Source organism: Cucurbita pepo, chromosome LG07, assembly GCF_002806865.2.
Source record: "Cucurbita pepo subsp. pepo cultivar mu-cu-16 chromosome LG07, ASM280686v2, whole genome shotgun sequence".
Lineage (NCBI taxonomy): Eukaryota > Viridiplantae > Streptophyta > Magnoliopsida > Cucurbitales > Cucurbitaceae > Cucurbita > Cucurbita pepo.
The window spans coordinates 3,413,493-3,432,705 of NC_036644.1; the positions used below are offsets into that span (position 1 = coordinate 3,413,493).

General features: G+C 39.7%; 4 protein-coding genes across 9 annotated transcripts; 1 reads left to right on the top strand and 3 right to left on the bottom strand.

The window, feature by feature from the left end:
- Nucleotides 1-1,012: 1,012 nt before the first annotated feature.
- LOC111798518 (DNA excision repair protein ERCC-8-like) lies at nt 1,013-6,147 on the bottom strand. 3 transcript variants are annotated; one of them, XR_002815712.1, is made up of 9 exons: nt 5,745-6,147; nt 3,574-3,828; nt 3,345-3,504; nt 2,855-3,030; nt 2,522-2,768; nt 1,807-1,961; nt 1,637-1,707; nt 1,489-1,557; nt 1,013-1,372 (listed from the first exon to the last, which is right to left on the bottom strand). XR_002815712.1 is itself a non-coding variant. In XM_023681727.1 (9 exons), the coding sequence occupies exons 1-9, from the start codon at nt 5,892-5,894 to the stop codon at nt 1,258-1,260; spliced, it is 1,428 nt and encodes a 475-aa protein (XP_023537495.1). In that variant the 5' UTR covers nt 5,895-6,147; the 3' UTR covers nt 1,013-1,257. The 3 variants fall into 3 exon arrangements, 2 of the variants coding, with proteins under 2 accessions (XP_023537495.1, XP_023537496.1); XM_023681727.1 differs by having other exon boundaries at nt 1,013-1,383; nt 1,637-1,726; XM_023681728.1 differs by having other exon boundaries at nt 1,637-1,726; nt 5,745-6,146.
- A 34-nt stretch (nt 6,148-6,181) lies between these two features.
- LOC111798519 lies at nt 6,182-10,086 on the bottom strand. 3 transcript variants are annotated; one of them, XM_023681732.1, is made up of 4 exons: nt 9,925-10,086; nt 8,703-8,808; nt 8,407-8,462; nt 6,182-6,299 (listed from the first exon to the last, which is right to left on the bottom strand). In XM_023681732.1, exons 1-3 carry the CDS (start codon nt 10,035-10,037, stop codon nt 8,448-8,450), a joined length of 234 nt encoding a protein of 77 aa, XP_023537500.1. In that variant the 5' UTR covers nt 10,038-10,086; the 3' UTR covers nt 6,182-6,299; nt 8,407-8,447. The 3 variants fall into 3 exon arrangements, with proteins under 3 accessions (XP_023537500.1, XP_023537499.1, XP_023537497.1); XM_023681731.1 differs by lacking the exon at nt 6,182-6,299 and adding an exon at nt 6,731-7,239; XM_023681729.1 differs by lacking the exon at nt 6,182-6,299 and adding an exon at nt 7,321-7,671.
- Nucleotides 10,087-13,868: 3,782 nt separating this feature from the next.
- LOC111799116 (LIM domain-containing protein WLIM1) lies at nt 13,869-15,156 on the top strand. The gene is made up of 5 exons (XM_023682523.1): nt 13,869-14,122; nt 14,215-14,311; nt 14,407-14,450; nt 14,531-14,620; nt 14,714-15,156. Exons 1-5 carry the CDS (start codon nt 13,988-13,990, stop codon nt 14,936-14,938), a joined length of 591 nt encoding a protein of 196 aa, XP_023538291.1. The 5' UTR covers nt 13,869-13,987; the 3' UTR covers nt 14,939-15,156.
- A 146-nt stretch (nt 15,157-15,302) lies between these two features.
- LOC111799115 (F-box protein At3g12350-like) lies at nt 15,303-18,700 on the bottom strand. Of its 2 annotated transcripts, none has more exons than XM_023682522.1 (2): nt 17,519-18,700; nt 15,303-15,937 (listed from the first exon to the last, which is right to left on the bottom strand). In XM_023682522.1, exons 1-2 carry the CDS (start codon nt 18,422-18,424, stop codon nt 15,929-15,931), a joined length of 915 nt encoding a protein of 304 aa, XP_023538290.1. In that variant the 5' UTR covers nt 18,425-18,700; the 3' UTR covers nt 15,303-15,928. The 2 variants fall into 2 exon arrangements, with proteins under 2 accessions (XP_023538290.1, XP_023538289.1); XM_023682521.1 differs by lacking the exon at nt 15,303-15,937 and adding an exon at nt 16,567-17,132 and having other exon boundaries at nt 17,519-18,696.
- Between the last annotated feature and the right edge of the window lie 513 nt (nt 18,701-19,213).

The window sequence follows — 19,213 nt, forward strand, 5'->3', positions numbered from 1 at the left end:
ATCACCCTCCCACATAAATTAATGCCTTTTTTCTGATTTTGATGTTATGAAATGGACAAGATACGACATAAATTAATTTTCATCCACTTTTATAGATGTGTTACTAAAATTAATGCTTGCATCAATGTCTAAATAATGTCTAAATATGTTCTTAGTTCTTAGTTTCTAGATATGATGATTAAAAATAGTCAATTAATTAAGCTATAAGTAAAGTTTTATTGACTAATTCAAACAATTTTCCTCCATCTCCACAATTCCCATTCCCATAAGTTTTCTCAAAGTCTTCATCAACATTTCCAAAAATAAGGATCGAAATTCAAACATGGTTGCTAGCATTCCACCTCTAGCAGATGTTGTCATCTTTGGACTTTTCCTTTCGGGCTGTTGTCATCTTTGGACTTTTCCGAATCTTTGGACTTTTCCTTTCGGGCTTCCCTTCAAGGCTTTAAAAAAGCCGTCTGCTAGGAGAAGGTTTCCACGCCCTTATAAAGGGTGGTTTGTTCTCCTCAAGGCTTTAAAAGCCGTTTGCTAGGGGAAGGTTTCCACGCCCTTATAAAGGGTGGTTTGTTCTCCTCCCCAACCAATGTGGGATATTACAATCCACCCCCCTTCGGTGCCCAGCGTCCTCGCTCGCTGGCACTCCTTCCTTTAATCGATGTGGGACTGCCACCTAATTCGCCCCCCTTCGGGGCCCAGCGTCCTTACTGGCACATCGCCTCAAGTCTACCTCCCTTTGGGGAAGGGCGAGAAGGCTGGCACATCATCTGGTGTCTGGCTCTGATACCATTTGTAATAACCCAGATCCACCGCTGGCAGATATTGTCCTCTTTAGGCTTAACCTTTCGAGCTTCCCCTCAAAGCTTTAAAACGCGTCTGCTAGGGGAAGATTTCTACACCCTTATAAAGGGTGGTTTGTTCTCCCCCAACCAATGTGGGACATCACAAAAAGTCACACTCAAAAGCTGATCAACATTATATCCATGTAACTCACTTTTTCCAAATCATGACAGTATCATTCTAGAACAAACCCAAGTTTTCAATCATATAATTGCGAATCCAAGACATTATAACAAAGTTACCAAGCTCGATGAAAAAGCTACAAAGTCAAACCCAACGTGGCTTTAGTTTGAAACATGTTTATTACTAATGAACAAGGTGTGGAGTTTTTTCAAGTCCACGCTATAGTATAGTGCACGTCCTAGTTGACAGTTTGAAAGAGAGGGCAGAATCATTCAAAGATGATACAAATCTGGAAAGTTATGTACATGGTGGGCAGAGTTTTATGGATGGCATCAGCGTTGAAACCGAACGTCCTTGTGGAAGAGGACAATCAGTCGCTCCAGTTATCTTTGTCTGCACTGGATTCCCAATCCTGCGAGTCCACTAAAATGGAATAAGCTACCAGGAAACTTCATTGATATTAATGGAAAGCAAATCCAGAGTTATTCAATTCCATTACATGCAGGGGCATGAGTTCAGAAGATGTACCAGTTCGGTAGAGTCCCGGGATGGTGACCAGACGAGAATTTGCCTATCGTTGCCACCAGTGTACAGTTCCTGAAGAACATTGCAAAATTTTGAAGCAACTTTTATCATTTGGTCCACAATTTTTCGAATTCAGTTGAACCAACCGTACCTGATCCTGGAAACTATACAAGCAACAGTTCACAGCTTCGTAATGGCCGCTGAGCGTCAGGGATGCCTTCCCTGTCCACATATCAAATGCCTAAAAGTTCAAGAAGTTAACTAGATTACACGTAAGCTGTAGACACAAAGAAGCTAAAAGATATAGGAAGAAGTATGTACTTTAATATTTGCCATGCATGGAGCAAATACAAGGGCTGAGTCTTGAGATGTGGCTAATTGCAACGGCTTATTGGTATGTAACCTCACGGTTTCATAATTCACGAGCGTATTACACCCGGATTCGACATCCCACAACTTTAACCTTGAATCAGAACCTGGAATCAAAATCCAAATTTAACATCTGATCATTTTATATGGGGGTGGGATGGGGGAATAACAGTATAACATGACTACCTCAACCGATCGTGAAAAAAGAAATTCAAACAAGAAGATATTGCTAATGAATTGTCGTTAGTAGATTTAATTATATCACAAAGCAGATAGAGGGTCTAATAAAGAACTCAATTCTCCAACTATCAAGATTTGTTAGAATAACATTAATGCAGATCTTGTTATTGATATTTCAACACTCCTATCAGCATCATTATCACCAGAAGTAGGGTACATGACTAACATGTACAAAAGGATTTTCAAAATACTCAATTATAGGAATTTTCTTTTATAATCAAAGTCTAATGGCGTTCACATTTTAAATTCCCCTTGTGCTTCAACTTAATCAATCCACTAATTTTTCCTCCATCAAGGCACGATGTCCGGCAGCCGCATACTAGGAGAATCATGGCTTTTAATAGACGATTAATTCAAGAAAAAAATGAATATAACACAGTTGAACTATATTTAATTGGATTGGAAAGGGTTGACAGGGTAACTCCACCTGCACTGAGAAGGTACATGCCATCTCCAGTTACTTTTAATCCAGTAACAGCACCGTAGTGAGAAACTGCTCGATCCTGGCTGGACAAAAGCCCTGGGTGTAGCCTCTGCCTTGTGGATCCCTTAGCTGGCAGTTTACCTGTAGTAGATGATGGCTTTGTTGCGTTTCCATTGGCTAGTTTCTTATGAAGTATGCGAGATTTCATATTTGAACCTTGGCTGGCCAAGTGGGACTTAGATGTTGATAGCTGAGAAATAATAAAATAAAATCTGTTAATTGACAAACAAAAGAACTGGTGGATACCGTGATAGCCAAACTAGGGAGGAGAGGGACCTTATTTGCAGTCCATCCTGAAATAGGTGGACGTCGCCCGAGCTGGGATTGAGACTGATCTAGAACACGAAAACATCCAGCTCGTCTGATGTCCCAAAAACGAATTGCTCCATCACATCCGCCAGTAATCAAAACCCACTCGCTAGAAGCTGACCATTCTACACTCATTACACCATCTGTAAAATGATAATATAAACATTAATGTCAATAGATATGATTTACATAGATAGATAGGCAAAACAGAAAAGACTGGTCGAATAAATTTCATAAACAATCAGGTGTTGCAAATTGTAAAACGGGTAAAGTACTACACAATGGGAAAGTAAAACTGGAAGGGGGCACATGTTTGTCATACAGGTATTGACATCTTCCACAAATTGATTAAAACTACGGACTGCAATTGCTGTAATATTTTGAAACTAAAACAATTGGTACAACTTAAAGACAGCAACAACTCTCTTAGAATTAAAAGTAGAGACCACCACCATACCACGATGTCCAGATAAGGTGTGAGAAAATGCTCCCGATGAAATATCACAAAGGCGGACTTGAACATCTTCCGTTCCAGCAGCAATCAGCATGTGTGATGTTGCCAAAGAGGACATGGCTGTCCTATAGACTTTTCCAGGCAATTTAAAGTTCACCACCACCTACAAGAAGGAAATATTAGTTTATAACAAAATTGCTGGTAAGACCCACATGATCTCTAAGTTACCTACCTGAGTTGTATTTGTATCCCAGACATTAATGTGATGATCATATGAACCTGTGACAAACAATCCAGTATCAATGGGATACCATATGGCCGAGGAAATTGCATATTTATGTCCATGTTCATGCTGCTTATCAACTGCAAAAAGGCATTGGTATTTTGCAATAAGACCCTCAGAATGAGATGCACGTTGAATATCAAAAACAGCAGCCGATGCATCTGATGCTCCAGATAACAAATATCTCCCCTCCGTCAAATCAACCTGATTTCATGACCCAGAATGTCGGTGCTAGATGTTCTTATTAGTTTTATAAGCATGTTATGAAAATGGAACAGAGATACCTACTAAAGAATGAAATCAACAAAAATCAAGCTTATAAAATCCAAACACTCAACTAGCTCTACAACACCAAACTTCCTTTAATAGCCACAAGTGTTCAAGCCAACTTACATGCGCCTTGACTACTCTCAGGGCACAATGTGCTTGGCTCTACAATATTTGATGTCAAGAACTCATGGAATATTTCATATCCTATGAGCCACCATGGTTTAAACCCATGACCTCAAAGACCATCTAGCTTTAAAATTTTTGCTTCTTTAACGATTGGGCCAACCATGGTGGTTGGGCTACAAGACCATAATCGACCTAAAAGAATATTGAAATTCAGAAGAAACAGAATGAGGTAAAATAAATATAAAATATGTTAATAGAGTTATCAATAGAACAATAATTATAAAAGAACACCAATGTCAATCAGATAAAATGCTTACTAAAGATTGCTCTTTGTGACATGTGTTCGAAAATTTTATTGCCTATGCATGACATATACTGAAGTCAAGCTTAAAAAAAGAATAATATTAAGCTAATTCTGCGGGGTAAGTGAAAAACAAAGACCTATATGATGCAACAAATTGAGTTTATATTTTTGTTGTAGTCATAAATCCAAAAAGGATTTCAAGTTGCTCTATAGACTTATCCTTTGTAGTTCTCCACTTGGTTCAAAACGGAATCAGTTTTCCAAAAGGTAAACATAGTCCAATTATAAACTCAGCAACTTTAGAAAGTTCCAAAATGAAAACTTCTCTATAATCAACAGAAGTTATCCTAACTCCTGATTCTGACTTAGGAGAGCACAATTAAGAACATAAAGTCAATGAAGACCTTATTAAGATGTTGAAGTGTTAAACAACCATTTCAGGAGGATTTTACTACAACTTTTATTATTTTTTTATTAACTTTTGCGTATTCGGCCCTTGTGATCCTTACTTTCTGTTATGTTCATTTAATTTTCATACGCTGCCACTTTTATGGGTTTGTTACCATTAAAGTGTTGATATATTTCAATTTACTATAACCCATCAACTTAAAGCTAAGCTTTGGAGTTACTTCGGAGTTAATTGGTGATTTAACATGGTATCAAAGAAAGAGCGCTTGTGTTCAAACCCCTATAAAGTTATTCCCCCCAATTAATAGTGATTTTCGCTTATAAGTTTCCAAGTCCACAATTGAGGGAAGAGTGTTTAAACGTCGATATACTAAATTTATCATAACCCATCAGCATAAGCTTTTGGGTTCATCGGTGATTTAACCATTACAAGCTTAGCCTATTTAATACAATTTTTCCTCGGTGAATCTTAGCTCATTCACGTTTTCTAAGTTCTTTTGTTGTCTCTCTTCTGCCTCTCCTGGCTCAAGCTTCATGGTATCCTTCTCCCTTCTGGTTTGGGTCCTCCACCGTCAATCGGCAACATCAAATTCCAACTAGAACTACACCGATAGAACCTAGAATTCCAGCTACTCCGGTCGCTACACACGATTAAAGGTTTTTGGTTTCTATGGTAGGTCACAATACTAAATGGAAAATCCACAAACTAGACTTCTCCTTTCCTTTTTCGCGTTGTGCAATTAATAGAAATGAATACAACCCGAGGGCAATAATTAATTATGTCAAGCGTGCGATTAGCAGAAATAGGAAACTTACAATCTAATCCGATAATTACAACAAGTAAATAACACCCCAAACGAATTCAACATGGCCAAAAAAGAACTAAGTTGGACAGCGAAAAGATCTAAACTCAAACCAGAAAGAAACTATAATCGAACAATTTCCAACTTCGTTCATTCAAATCCATTAAAATGCAAATTGTTTGAATGTAGGATAAGAAATCTAGGATTACCTGAAGTGAGTTGACGGAACCTCGATGGGGAGAGACAATGTCCTTATGATTGGAAAGTTGCAGACTGCTGACTCGATCGGATTTAACACGATTAGCAAAAGAATTTGGGCGGAGTTTTCCCGCTTCTCTATCTCTAATATCCTTCCACATTCTCCAAGCATCTTTGCCCTCATGCAAAAACGCTGTATCTTCCTCTCTGTCTCTATCTATTTTCCTGCAACAGTATCTCCCCCACTTGATTCCTTCAAACACTGCGTCGAAAATCTGTCAAGTCCAAGGATGTTTTACCCTTCTCTCCAACCCCAATTCGGAGGCCACCAATTGAAGCTTCCTCTTGATTCGGTGCTCTCTGTTTCTCCTTCTTCGTTATCTCTCTCTCTCTCTCTCTCTCTCTCTCTCTCTCTCTCTCTCTCTCAATTATTATTGGGACTCGGAGAGACGAAAGATGATCGCTTTGGGCTTCCCTGCGATTAGGGCTAGCAGATCCAAACTTACGCGTACGCAGAACAAACAATTTGGCCCAAACTTCTAACATGCATCTCACTTTGTCTTAATCTGTAATAATTATAAATGCTAAATTAATTAATTATTTTCAATAATATATATGATTTACTTTTTAGGTTAGAATATTTTGTAATTTCATCACTCTGTCCGTCCACCCTTTAATTTTACAAGCGTGTGAAAATTTCTTCATAGTAGACGCGTTTTAAAATTGTGAGGCTCACGGCGATACATAACGGACCAAAGCAGACAGTATCTACTAGCAGTGAGCTTGAGTTATTACAAATAGTATTAGAGTCATGCACCGAACAGTGTGCTAGCGAGGACGCTGATCCCCCAAGGAGATGGATTGGACACTTGACCAAGCGAACAGTATCTGCTAGCGATAGGCTTGAGTTATTACAAATAGTATCAAAGTCAAGCACCGAGCAATGTGCTAGCGAGGACGCTGATCCCCCAAGGAGATGGATTGGACACTTGACCTCTAAAGGGGTAAATTGTGAGATCTCACATTAGTTGAAAAATAGAACGGAGCATTCAAGGGTATAGAAATCTAGTTTTAGTAGCGCGTTTTAAAACCGTGAGGCTCAAAGCGATACATAACGAGCCGAAGTGAACAATATTTGCTAGCGGGGGATACAAGAGCATAATAGAATTCCAATCAAAAGCATTAAAATAATAAAATGAAAAACTTTCAAAAAAAAAAAACATTGCCAGAGCAATGTTTGGAGAGAAAACCAACGGATAGAAGTTGTTGGATCATGAAAATCTGTGATGTTTGAAGCATGAGAACCAAAATGACAGGCAATGACTGCTCATCATCGGACAAGCCACCTGATTGACCAAAATGACTGGCCATTTACCAGCATGAGGAACCCACCAAGGCCCTTACTTCTGATATCAACAGGTTAAAAACTGAGTAGCAATCTAAAAAAATGGATCTACCAACTGATATCAACAGGTTGCAATCCTTGGTTGGGACTTGCGATGGTTGCTGGATTTTGAAGCAATAAACTACTCTCATCAGTTAACCAGTAAACATCAATATCCAATTGCAATATTATGATCCACAAAAGAATGTAAATAATCAGAAACTGTTCTATACTTCCTTTTTTTACCAATTTTCTTACACGTTAATGATATGATCAGAGAAAAGTTCTTGCCAAGAGAGCAACACATGAGTTTCTTTACAGTAATTGCATATAGAGGCATAAGAAGTTAAGTAAAATTTACATGAGTAAAGTGTCAAAGAATCTAAGTTCACACACTTATTGCTTTCCTTGATTCATGAATAAACAAATAAACGACCGCAGTTTCATCCAATAACTTCTGTCTTGGGAGACTAGGAGTATAAAGACAAGTTGCTTGGGGTATAAGAGGATCCCAGGTAGGCGGATATATATACAATCTTTTCCATTTATTAACACTGCATAATTGAAGTTTGCACTTTAATAGGGAACCAAACGAGATTCATCAATTGTAATACAAGGGAAAATAGACATCTTCATATAATACATGAGAAGAGCTCGATTACTTGGAGACGATGTATGAGAGAGAAAGAAAATATAAGACAACCGTTCATGTAACAGCCCAAACCCACCGTTAGCAAATATTGTCCACTTTAGCCCGTTACGTATCGCTGTCAACCTCACGATTTTAAAACGTGTCTGCTAGGAAGAGGTTTCCACACCCTTATAAGGAATGCTTCGATCTCCTCTCCAACCGATGTGGGATCTCACAATCCACCCCTCTTGGGGGCTAGCATCCTCATTGGCACACCGCCCGGTGTCTGACTCTGATACCATTTGTAACCGTCCAAGTCCCACTTTGGCCCGTTACGTATCGTCGTCAACCTCACGATTTTAAAACGCGTCTACTAGGGAGAGGTTTCCACACCCATATAAGGAATGCTTCGTTCCCCTCTCCAACCGATGTTGGATCTCACAGTTCAAGTGTCGTAGTTTGTCAGATCCTTCGCCAGACTAACCTACAGAACCTAGGACGAGCCTGACTACAATATATTCCATTTGCACAAACAAGTTATTTCGTTGTCATGGATTGTGGGTGTGGCATAGTGGTACAAAACTTGACTAATCTGATAACGATAAACGTAATGCGCAGAAGAGCTTACTGAACTTTAGCTGCTAGAAATTTCACTTACAGAAAAAAAGAAGAAATGAAGCTGGCCCATAGATTACCGCCTCAGCCCATACTCCACTGCATAAACAAAAACAAGTAGAAAAGTTTTGAATCACTTGCTATATTATCATCTGTTATCAAACAAGGCCTATCATCAACATGCTCTGATAAACTGCATCTAAAGTGAAACAAATTCTATGAGCGAAAATATTATGGGGTTCTTTTAAGCTATATTACCGACCACAGTAAAGAATCTAAATATAACTGACCATATAATATCAATTAACAAACAACAAACACAACTAGAATTTGAGTGACCTTAAGAACTGGTTCTCCCTTGTTAGCGTTAGCAGATTGCTTTGCATTTGCTGCCATCTGAGCACGTGCAGCTCTTCCTGCAGCAGATTTTTCAAATTCTTCTTGCCTGCAAATATTTATATCATTTCAGTACAAAAAAAACATGGATGGTTTCAATCATAGCTTCTGATTTGAATTTCTCGTTTCATTTAGGACTGAATGATCAATTCATCATCAAAAGGAGAAGCTGGAAGTACTTCAATAGTTCAATGTTAACTATAGCAGATACATCCTTAGTATGAATAAGTAATTAATGTATGCCCAAGTGAGCTTTTTAGGAAAAGATTGGTGGGGGCAATTCATTCATCCCAAATTAGAGCACTCATGGCTTCTTTTTCTTGCTTTCTTCCTCGGTTTTCTTTAGGGCACTTAGAATTTTGTAGGAAAAAGTAGTTAAATCTATAAACCTGAAGACTAAGCTTCATTCGATTGCTTTAAAAAAAAAAATTAAGCAATCTTCGTGACAAAAACATAACGATCAACGATAGCCCTTCGTAACAAAAGACCCAAAATTCATTCCCCTATAGAACTGTCACATCCCAGACCTGTGTTAGACGAACACGACTCTCCACAATGGTATGATATTGTCCACTTTGAGCAAAAGCTCTCAATGCTTTGCTTTGGGCTTCCCTAAAAAGCCTCGTACCAATAGAGATAGTATTATTTGATTATAAACCCATGATCATTCCCTAAATTAGCCGATGTGGGACTTTCATCATCCAACACCTCCCCTCGAACAAAGTACGCCTCCCCTTAATCGAGGCTCGGATCCTTGTCTTTTGGATTCCTTTGTTCGACATTTGAGGATTTTATTGGCATGACTAAGTTTAGGACATGACTTTGATACCATGTTAGATGAACACGACTCTCCACAATGGTATGATATCGTTCACTTTGAGCATAGCTCTCATGGCTTTGCTTTGGGCTTACCCAAAAGGCCTCATATCAATAGAGATAGTATTATTTGATTATAAACCCATGATCATCCCCTAAATTAACAAGACTTTCCTCATCCAACCACCTGAACAATTAACATTGACTAACAAGATCGAAGTGCTGATCAAAAAACATAACGATCAACGATAGCCCTAATCAAATGATAAACTGCTCTAATTGTAAAGGATCGATCAAGATGTACAGAAGTTCCGAATGAAAGTTAAAAAGTGAGGGAGGAGGAAGCTACCTTCTCTGAGCAGCTTCGGCAGCTTTGGACCGAGCTTCAACGGAGGCCAATCTTTCTTCCTCTTTTCTCTGTTGCTTTTGGTCTTCGTCCAGACAACTCACGCATTGCCCCATCGCTTTGCTTGCAGTTGCAGGTTTTCCCTCGAAATCTCGAATGGGTATTTTCACTATCAATTTTGACTTTCTTGGCATTCGTATTATATTGGACGGTTAGGATTGAATCTACAATACCTAACGTTATCGCCATGTCATTATCCGCTTTACAATCCTCAAAAATTCCGTTTACAGCTCAGATTTCTATTCCTTGCCACGTATTAAATTCCATTTTCAACTTTTGAAGTTTGTGCTATTTTAACTTTTAAATCATTATATCTGGATTAAATTTTAATTATTTATTTTTAATTGCATCTTAATTTTAAAAAATTAAGGGGTTCATATTTTTTTTTTTGTTCCAAGTCCTGAAAATAGGATTACTACGTCGGTAATCAATGTTAGTGAAATTTATTGTTTTTAATTGCATCTTAATTTTAAAAAATTAAGGGGTTCATATTCACATTTTTTTTGTTCGGAGTCCTGCAAATAGGATTACTATGTCTGTAATCAATGTTAGTGATGCGTTATGATTTGTACATATTTGATATTTGAAATTTATGAGATTTTAATTATTAATGTAACATGATTGTAAATAATTAAAAAAAACAACTTGACAACGCAACTCAACCCAGGTAGGATTGAGTTGTGAACTCTATTTGAGTTGCTCGGGTCATCAAACTAACCAACTTGAAATTCGAATTGGTCCCAAAGATTTATCCAACCCAACCTATGTATACCTCTATTAAGAATAATTACGTTAGTGAACGAGGGAATTAGGCAAAGCTCGAACTAGAGAATGAACCAAAACACAAGAGTAAAGGAGAGAAAAACCATAACACGAGCGTTAACGAGAGTCAAAGCCAAACTCATAACGCAAACGGGAGCCAAAACTAAAAGCGGTGTTAGTATAACATAATAGCATTGTGTCATTTTAGTCATGTTCTTGTTCTTCGCTATCATTATACTATTTCTCAAGCTTAGTCTATCAATCTTGCATAGTCTATGCATGCTTTTACTACTGCATGGTTATGGGTCGCGCTCGGTGTATCACTCTCTATCCGAAAAAAATCTACTTCAAGCTATCTCTCGATTCCCCTCTTGCTCTCATTCTCAATCTACAACCTACTATCTTCTTACTATCAATAAACTCAGCTCAATCGTCTCATCACGCTCCAATTTCATGCACAATCGACACCCAAGTTCTTGACTTTAACAAAATCCTAGCCTCGGATTTAGATCTTTCTTTTTTATAGTTTGCTTTCCATGCATAACTTATCGATCATTTACTCCTTTTGGTGCATCTGAAAGCAAATATGTATACTTAATCCCAAGCAATTATGATATGAGAATGAACTATATGATTAATTGTTCATTTTCAATTATGGTAAGACGTAATTGAATAACAATTATAACTTGAGAGTAAGTGGGTCGCCGAAGATGCAAAAGAGTAAGACCGTGATTAGTGTCACAACCTTACTATGAAGAGAGTAAGTTGTGACCCTCACGCCATGACAAGCAAAGGGGCGTCCCTCAAGAGACGCCCATCCGGCCATATGCGGGCCAACGTAGAAGAATGCCATGATGCGATCGAGGAGGACGATGCATCATCCAACACACCACCACGCAAAGTGGGTATTGAAGACATGTTGAGACACAAGCATAACAGAGACATCAGCATAGACATGAAGGACAAGATAGGCTTGTTGAAGGGCCGGGTAGGGCCCCGGGCCTTAACCTCAAAAGTCGAGGTTCCGGAAGGAATTTGGTCATGCGGTTCGGGAGTTAAGTCCGTCCATATGAAATATGAATGCTCGCCAAGTTTGGTGTCGATCGGACATTGGACGGACAATGCACGACACCGTATGACACCTCACGAAAATCATGTCTACTCCTGGTAGAATGAAAATGGCTCAAAATGTACTATAGGGGGTACCATGGTGTTAGCTCTCCACCACCCCTGGGCCCTGTGGCCTAAGTGAGCTACCCTGTGGCACATACGTGTGTCACAGTGTGGGCGAGCGTGCCGAGACGAGTGTCTCGGGCGACTTCCTTTGAAATGGGTTTTTGAAGGACAGTACCGGACGGCACGGGTGTGCCGGTATTGCGCCCTAGCCCGCGTGTTGGAGGTTGCTACATACACCCGCTATCCGGTACGGTATCCGTAAATGACTCGGCATGGGCACGGGAGGGCCTATGCCTCGATAGAACCCGGATGGATGGATGTTCGGGAAGCCCCGATGAGATGAACGACACGCGGGCCCATTCTCGATGGCACGACTGAACGAGTTATGATGGCCGACGACATCCCGAGACTCGGGATGGCGTCAAGACATATGGACCCCGTCGATGGGGATCGAGATGGCAAGATGAGATGCGACGTTGTATTGAGAGACCTTGGCCCGAGTAGAGGCAAGGTCGAGCCGAACGAGTTGGCCTAGCATAGAGGCAAGTCGGATGTGTCGCAGATGATTGGACATACACGCACAGGCGGCGTGTGTGGTTGGACAAGCTTGGATTCCGCACAAGCGATGTTCGATTGGCGAAGACAAACCTCGCCTAAGGTCCGACGAAGCCACAAAGCCGGGGCGAAAAATATATATGGGGCTTAATTCCCCTTAAGGCTGGTCGTGAGCGTGTATAGATCACGACGCCGCACGGTCAAGAACATAGGACCGTGACAATTAGCTCAAGCTCATGATATGCCCTCATTTGAAATTGAGGTAGGATGTTTGAGAAAGTAGCAGATGACTTCGAAACTAAAACGACTATATTATAAGTCAAATATTTGTCTAATAGAATTAATATGCTTGTAACTCGAACAACTACAGTTATGATACACATTTGCATGTGCAGTTGGCTATGAAGTACAATACTAAACATTATAAAATGTAGGTGAAAAAGGGCTTCGTTTCAGATAAACTCAACTGAATTATTCTAGGACATTGGGTGAGCTGTTACATTATTAGCCATTTGCATTAATTACTTTTGGAGTATAATATTGATAGGAGGTTGATGGGTCCTTATTGGTTTGTGATTTGTGGTGTTCTTTTAATAGCTTTAATGTTGTGCCTTACAAATGAAGAAAGTGTCACTCTAATCATGAAGTAAAGGTGTGTAACACTGTCAATAGATATGGTTCTTTTTGGACTTTTCCTTTCGAGATCTAGCGTTCTTATTAACACACTGCCTGATGTCTACCCCTTTCAGGGCTCAGCATTCTCGCTAGTACACCACTCGATGTTTGGCTCTGATACCATTTGTAACAGTCCAAGCCCGCTATTAGCAAATATTCTTCGCTTTAGCTCGTTACGTATCACCGTCAGCCTCACAGTTTTAACACGCATCTGCTAGGGAAAGATTTCCGCACCCTTATAAAGAATGTTTCGTTTATCTCTCCAACCGATGTGAGATCTCACAATAACCTTTTCGAAGTTGGGAAGCAAGCAGGCTATCCGCTGAGGTGCGTTGGCTTTTCAAACTTATGGCCCCTCTGGTTCCCATCCTTCCTTTACAGCAAATGCCATCTCCATTCTTTCTTTCTGTTCCTAAAACGTTAGTATCAGTTCATTTTAGTCGATCTCTTCACTTATGGCTAACTCTAAGAACTAGAGTTTAAAAGTAACTTAAAAAGCAAGCATGTATGGCCCCACGTACGAATAATTTCAATCGACTGATACGTTATACGAATTTTTCGTTAGAACATATGATAATACAGAAACCAAACAATAATTTGAACTCTAAGAAACAATTTCTAAAATAATAATCAGTACTAATCAGATTTATTGTTAAATTTATCATCAATGAATCCTAATCCAAAATAAAGCTATTGTCCACGTACCTGTCATCATGATTGTTTGCTTCCCCCACTGAAATTATATATCCTTTGCTTCATTTTTTCCTATTCTTCCAAACAAAGCTCATTTCTTTCACTGAAGCCTCCACAGAGAAGAAGAAACCTTCACTGCAAGACAATGGCATTTGCAGGCACAACCCAGAAGTGTATGGCTTGTGAAAAGACCGTCTATCTCGTCGACAAGTTGACCGCTGATAACCGTGTCTACCACAAAGCCTGCTTCAGATGTCACCATTGCAAAGGAACTCTCAAGGTAAGATGGGCACTGGTTTTTGTTCCTCTTTTTTGTCTGTGGCTAATGAAGAAGCTGGAAGTTTGAAACTCAAGTTGTTCATCGGTTTTCAGCTCAGCAACTACAATTCCTTTGAAGGGGTTCTTTACTGCAGGCCACACTTTGATCAGATCTTTAAGAGGACTGGTAGTCTTGACAAAAGCTTTGAAGGTACAAAATTCTTGTTTGAATGGAACTGATTCTTCAGGTTCTTCAGGTTTCGATGCTAATTCTCTGTCGGATCTGTTTCTTTTTCGTGTTTTTAGGGACACCCAAGATCGTAAAACCAGAGAAACCGATCGATGGCGAGGTAATTCCTTGTTTCCCTTGAGCTTGTTACCTGAAGAATTTATTATATCTTTCCCATTAATCTCGAAAACGCATCAACAGAAACGGGCAGCGAGCAAGGTTGCTAACATGTTCGATGGAACAAGAGATAAATGTCTTGGCTGTAATAACACCGTCTTTCCAATAGAAAAGGTAACGACAAGACCCGAGTTTTTCTTCTTCCTCCTTTCGTTTCGTTAACTCAATGAGCAAATCCGATCTCTGTCATATGGTTTCTGTTTCAAGGTTACTGTGAATGGAATTCCATACCATAAAACTTGCTTCAAATGCTGTCATGGAGGATGCACGATCAGCCCTTCAAACTACATCGCTCACGAGGGGCGACTTTACTGCAAGCACCACCATATCCAACTGATCAAGGAGAAAGGAAACTTGAGTCAGCTTGAAGGAGACCATGAAAAGATAACAAGGGAGAAAATCAATGGTGGAGAGGTGGCTTCTGAGGCCTGATCTGCACAATCTAGCTTTCTCTTATAGCTATCAGATCAGACAAGATGGGCTTATATCCTCCTCTGCAACCCTCAAGAGTCTTTTAAGGCTATGCACTAAGAAAAATACAAGCATCAGTTGTGTTTCCTGTTAAAAGTGTGTTTTTTGGCCTCTCTGTTTCTTATATATTCAAATAACATGCTCAAACAGATGCCAAGATCTGTTTGATTTTCACCATCTTTCATACTGAAGAAGAGTGGCATGTTTATGAACCTGAATTGTCTTCCTGTCAATTCCAATGAATGCTTATATGATACGAACGAACCAAGACATCACTCATGCGGTATAAACTTTAAAGAAAATGGGAAGAAAATGTTGTCAAAATTCATGCCCCATTGTAGAAGAATCAAGTTCCATTGTTATAAATTTTGGGTGATCATGATCATAATTTTGAGTTATGGTGTTTATTTAATGTATTTTAGGGCTTCTGATCATGAAATATAGTTACAACTCTTAGAATGCCTCGTAAAGGTTAAAGATTTTTATTTTGAGGCTATATAAAGTCATATATGTTGCCTTTGTAAGATAGACTTGGAAAAATGTAGTAAAAGGAGCATTTGTGCTTTCCTTTAGCCAAAGTTTCGGTGCAATTCTATGTAGTTCAGATTGCATGTAAAATCATTAAACCTTGACATGATCAATCTTGCTTGTGGGGTGATTCAAATCTCAAACAAGTGTTCTTGCCTTAAGACATTTAATCAACAAGATAATCTGAATCTTACTTCCCTTTCCGTGATTCTTTATCATTTGGTATCAGAGCTTTCCTTTGGGCTTCCTTATCATTTGATATCAGAGCTTTCCTTTGGGCTGATTTCATATCACTGTACATCTATTTTCTTTCATGGTTTGTTCTTATTTTTGACTCCTCATTATGAAGGTTGGCTGCTTATCCTATAAGTGGCTACTATGTCTTTTGACTAAGCTCACAGCCCGACCTTTCAATCCATGAGGTCAAAAAACCTGTATACAATAGGGAGAAACCATGTTTTCAGATCAACCATGTTAGACGAATACGACTCTACACAATAGTATGATATTGTCCACTTTGAGTATAAGCTCTCATGGCTTTACTTTGGGCTTCCCCAAAATGCCTCATACCAATGAAGTTAGTATTCCTCACTTATAAACCCATGATCATTCCCTAAATTAGCCGATGTGGGACTTCGATCATCCAACACCTCCTTTCGAACAAAGTATGCCTCCCCTTAATCGAGGCTCGACTCCTTTGGAGTCTTAGTCATTTTTGACTGCCTTCGAGGAGGCTTGGCTCCTTTACTTTTGGAGTTTTTTGTTCGACATTCAAGGATATGCCAATCTATTGGCACGACTAAATTTAGGGCATGGCTCTGATACCATGTTAGACGAACACGACTCTCCACAATGGTATGATATTGTCCACTTTGAGCATAAGCTCTCATGCCTTTACTTTGGGCTTCCCCAAAAGGCCTCACACCAATGGAGTTAGTATTCCTCACTTATAAACCCATGATCATACTCTAAATTAGCCGACATGGGACTTCCATCATCCAACAAACCATTCTAGCTTTACATGCAAAAAGAAAAAGAACAATGTAGTTGTGAACTTTTGACATATCAACAATTCATAATCAATCTGTACATTGTATAAAGAATAATCTTGGCCAAAGAATGCATAAAATCATTACAATGTTAACTAAAAGGAGAATCAATAAACACATTATTCCACAGTATCCAGAATTAAACCATTTCGAGCAATATGCTTCAGGTCTATAATAAAGTTATCCCTAAGGAAACCGAACCCAAAAGTTCCATTATTGTATTGCCAAATTCTTCCCTCGACATTACGAGGATTTGGAATACTTCCAGCCAGGTCCGGTAAGACTAGATCATAACTCGAGTTCACGCAAAGGATGCGAGAAATCTTTTTGTTTTCTATTGAAGGCACTAGCTCTTCAATGTCATTGGCTGGTAGAGGCCGAACATGTATTCGACAGTCATATAAAAGTTCTTCCTCAAGGGAGAATGGAGTTTCCAAGAACGTAGTATTCGATGTCCAAAACACGGGAGCATTACTAGAGAAACGTTCGGACGAGTCCCTAACCCTCCGACAAGAAATGCCACCAATGTCATCATATACAACAAGATAGAAATCCATGCTCATATCATCACTGATTCCCTGCAAGATGAAATAGGAGTCCATGCTATATCATCTCACATAACCAGCACTATTGTACCACTCGCAAGAATGAAAGTAAAATCAACAAACAGCTGTTCTACTCCTAACCAGCCAAAGAAACGATCAAATTGACAGAAAATACAGCATGTTTCTTCATTTAGCTCAATTGATACAGATATCAGAGCCTAACAATGATCACATCAGCTATACAACATAGAAACATGAATAAACCCACCTGCAATTTCTGAAATCAGATGGTTTGAACGTTTCCAAGCCATTAAATTCTCAAGTTTTGGTAGCATGTTCTTAATATTTTGTTGTATTGTATATATCAAGCTAGTTGAAAGAATACATAAACACAAGGAGGTAAGAGAGGGAGACAACACCTTCCACAAGCCCTGTAATGGCCGCAATGGTGTGGGCGAGCAATTGACAATTTTAACGAAATGCTCTGGTTCCCATTTCTTCTTTCCTAGTCTTTCCTTCTCCCTCCTCCTTTGCCTCCTTGAGGCTCCAGGACTGGTTCTATTCGCAAAATGCTGATAAATTTCTGACATTAATTGGTCCGGTAAGCTTCCGGGAGAGCCACTTGCCACTTCGTTCACATCAGTTGCGGCGGCCAAATTGGCGAAACTTGAACTCCGGCGGAATCCCTTTTTCCTTTGTTCTGGGGAATTCGGATAAACAAACGTCTGATTTTCCTCGATGACAAAATGATTTTTCCCCATGAAGCTCAAATCGACGGGAACCAAATCGCAATCGGAGAAATCGGATTCTCCCAAATCCGAAAATTTCCCGGCGAAGTCTGAACAGCCCTTGGGGTCAATAAAACCCATGGCCTTACCTTCTGAAGAGAGCCCCAGCCATAGAAATGGAGACTTAACCACATCGTAAGTACCGTTACTCGATGGAGAAACCCTAAATCCAGCGAGAAAATCCGAGCACCATTCGAAGAACACCAGCGGCGGCGATGATACGCTAGACGAGCCACTCCGGCGCCAAAAACCTAATAGATTCTCCCATTGAAGAAGAGTTCTATAGAGTAACCTGTAAGTAATGTTTCCTTTTCCCCAATTCTTGATCTGAGTTTTGGATCCCCATCTCCGATCGCACATCGTAAACCACAGTTTCCGATCATTCCTACAGAGCGAGACGACTCTCTTCGATGTACAAGAGAAAGTGACTACATCGGAGGGAGAGAGGAAGGAGAGAATACATAACTGAACATCTTCAGGAAAGTCAGTGAAGGTGAAGGAACCCATCTCATCGAATTCGGAGCTAAGATTCGCCATGTTTGCAGCTCTATGAACAGATTTTCTCGGAAAATCCGGATTTTCCGAATGAAATCAGCAAAATAAACTTGCGTGACAAACTGAGGTTTTCCTGTGCGTGAGGGAAGAGCAAATCTGGAAAAAAAATGGAGGCAAACTCGAAGATTCCTTATCGGAGTATGGAATTTCTTCCTCGGAAATCCGCCGAGTCAAACTTGTTTACGAGTGTTCCAAGAAACGGCCCAATTCATTTAGAACAAAACTAAATCAAAGTTGATTAAATTGTTACTCAACCAAAAGCTTAGAATCAAATCATAAATTACAAATATTAATTTTACTTTGAATAAATCCAAAAAACCAAAGAATATTTCCAATATTGATGGAAATACTTTGCGTGGTCATCAATCATCAAGAACAACCATCACACGTCCTCATTCCAGCACACGCCACGTCATACCTATCTCGATTTCAATGGCCATGTTTTGTCCATCCCACGCCACGTCAGCCCTTGGATTCACCGAAACCCGTTGCTTCCACTTGCCACCCGACCCAGGCCCATTTCTACCTTCAATGTCAAAGGCTCGGCCCACAAAATCATGGATCGTTTCTAGGCCCAAATTTAGTCTCCAACGTTTGATTTGATGGAAGAGTCCTTGTTGTTGATTGGGTGTAAAGCGTCTGTAGGTGGCTTTTTAAGTCTGCCGTCAAATCCCAAGGCTCAACCTTGGCAGGCAGTGGAAACTACCAAGCTGGAATACGGTATAGGTAGAGGAAATTTCTAGTGGAGCGGTGAAATGCGTAGAGATCGGA

Coding starts and splice junctions, on each gene's coding strand:
- LOC111798518 (XM_023681727.1), bottom strand. CDS start 5,894: ATGTGGAAGGATATTAGAGATAGAGAAGCGGGAAAACTCCGCCCAAAT. Junction 3,829..5,744: donor GTTCCGTCAACTCACTTCAG/GTAATCCTAGAT, acceptor TCATGAAATCAG/GTTGATTTGACGGAGGGGAG. Junction 2,769..2,854: donor CAGGATGGACTGCAAATAAG/GTCCCTCTCCTC, acceptor ATTATTTCTCAG/CTATCAACATCTAAGTCCCA.
- LOC111798519 (XM_023681732.1), bottom strand. CDS start 10,037: ATGGGGCAATGCGTGAGTTGTCTGGACGAAGACCAAAAGCAACAGAGA. Junction 8,809..9,924: donor GCCGAAGCTGCTCAGAGAAG/GTAGCTTCCTCC, acceptor AAATATTTGCAG/GCAAGAAGAATTTGAAAAAT.
- LOC111799116 (XM_023682523.1), top strand. CDS start 13,988: ATGGCATTTGCAGGCACAACCCAGAAGTGTATGGCTTGTGAAAAGACC. Junction 14,451..14,530: donor AGAAACCGATCGATGGCGAG/GTAATTCCTTGT, acceptor ACGCATCAACAG/AAACGGGCAGCGAGCAAGGT. Junction 14,621..14,713: donor CCGTCTTTCCAATAGAAAAG/GTAACGACAAGA, acceptor TTCTGTTTCAAG/GTTACTGTGAATGGAATTCC.
- LOC111799115 (XM_023682521.1), bottom strand. CDS start 18,424: ATGGCGAATCTTAGCTCCGAATTCGATGAGATGGGTTCCTTCACCTTC. Junction 17,133..17,518: donor CATTACAGGGCTTGTGGAAG/GTGTTGTCTCCC, acceptor TTCATCTTGCAG/GGAATCAGTGATGATATGAG.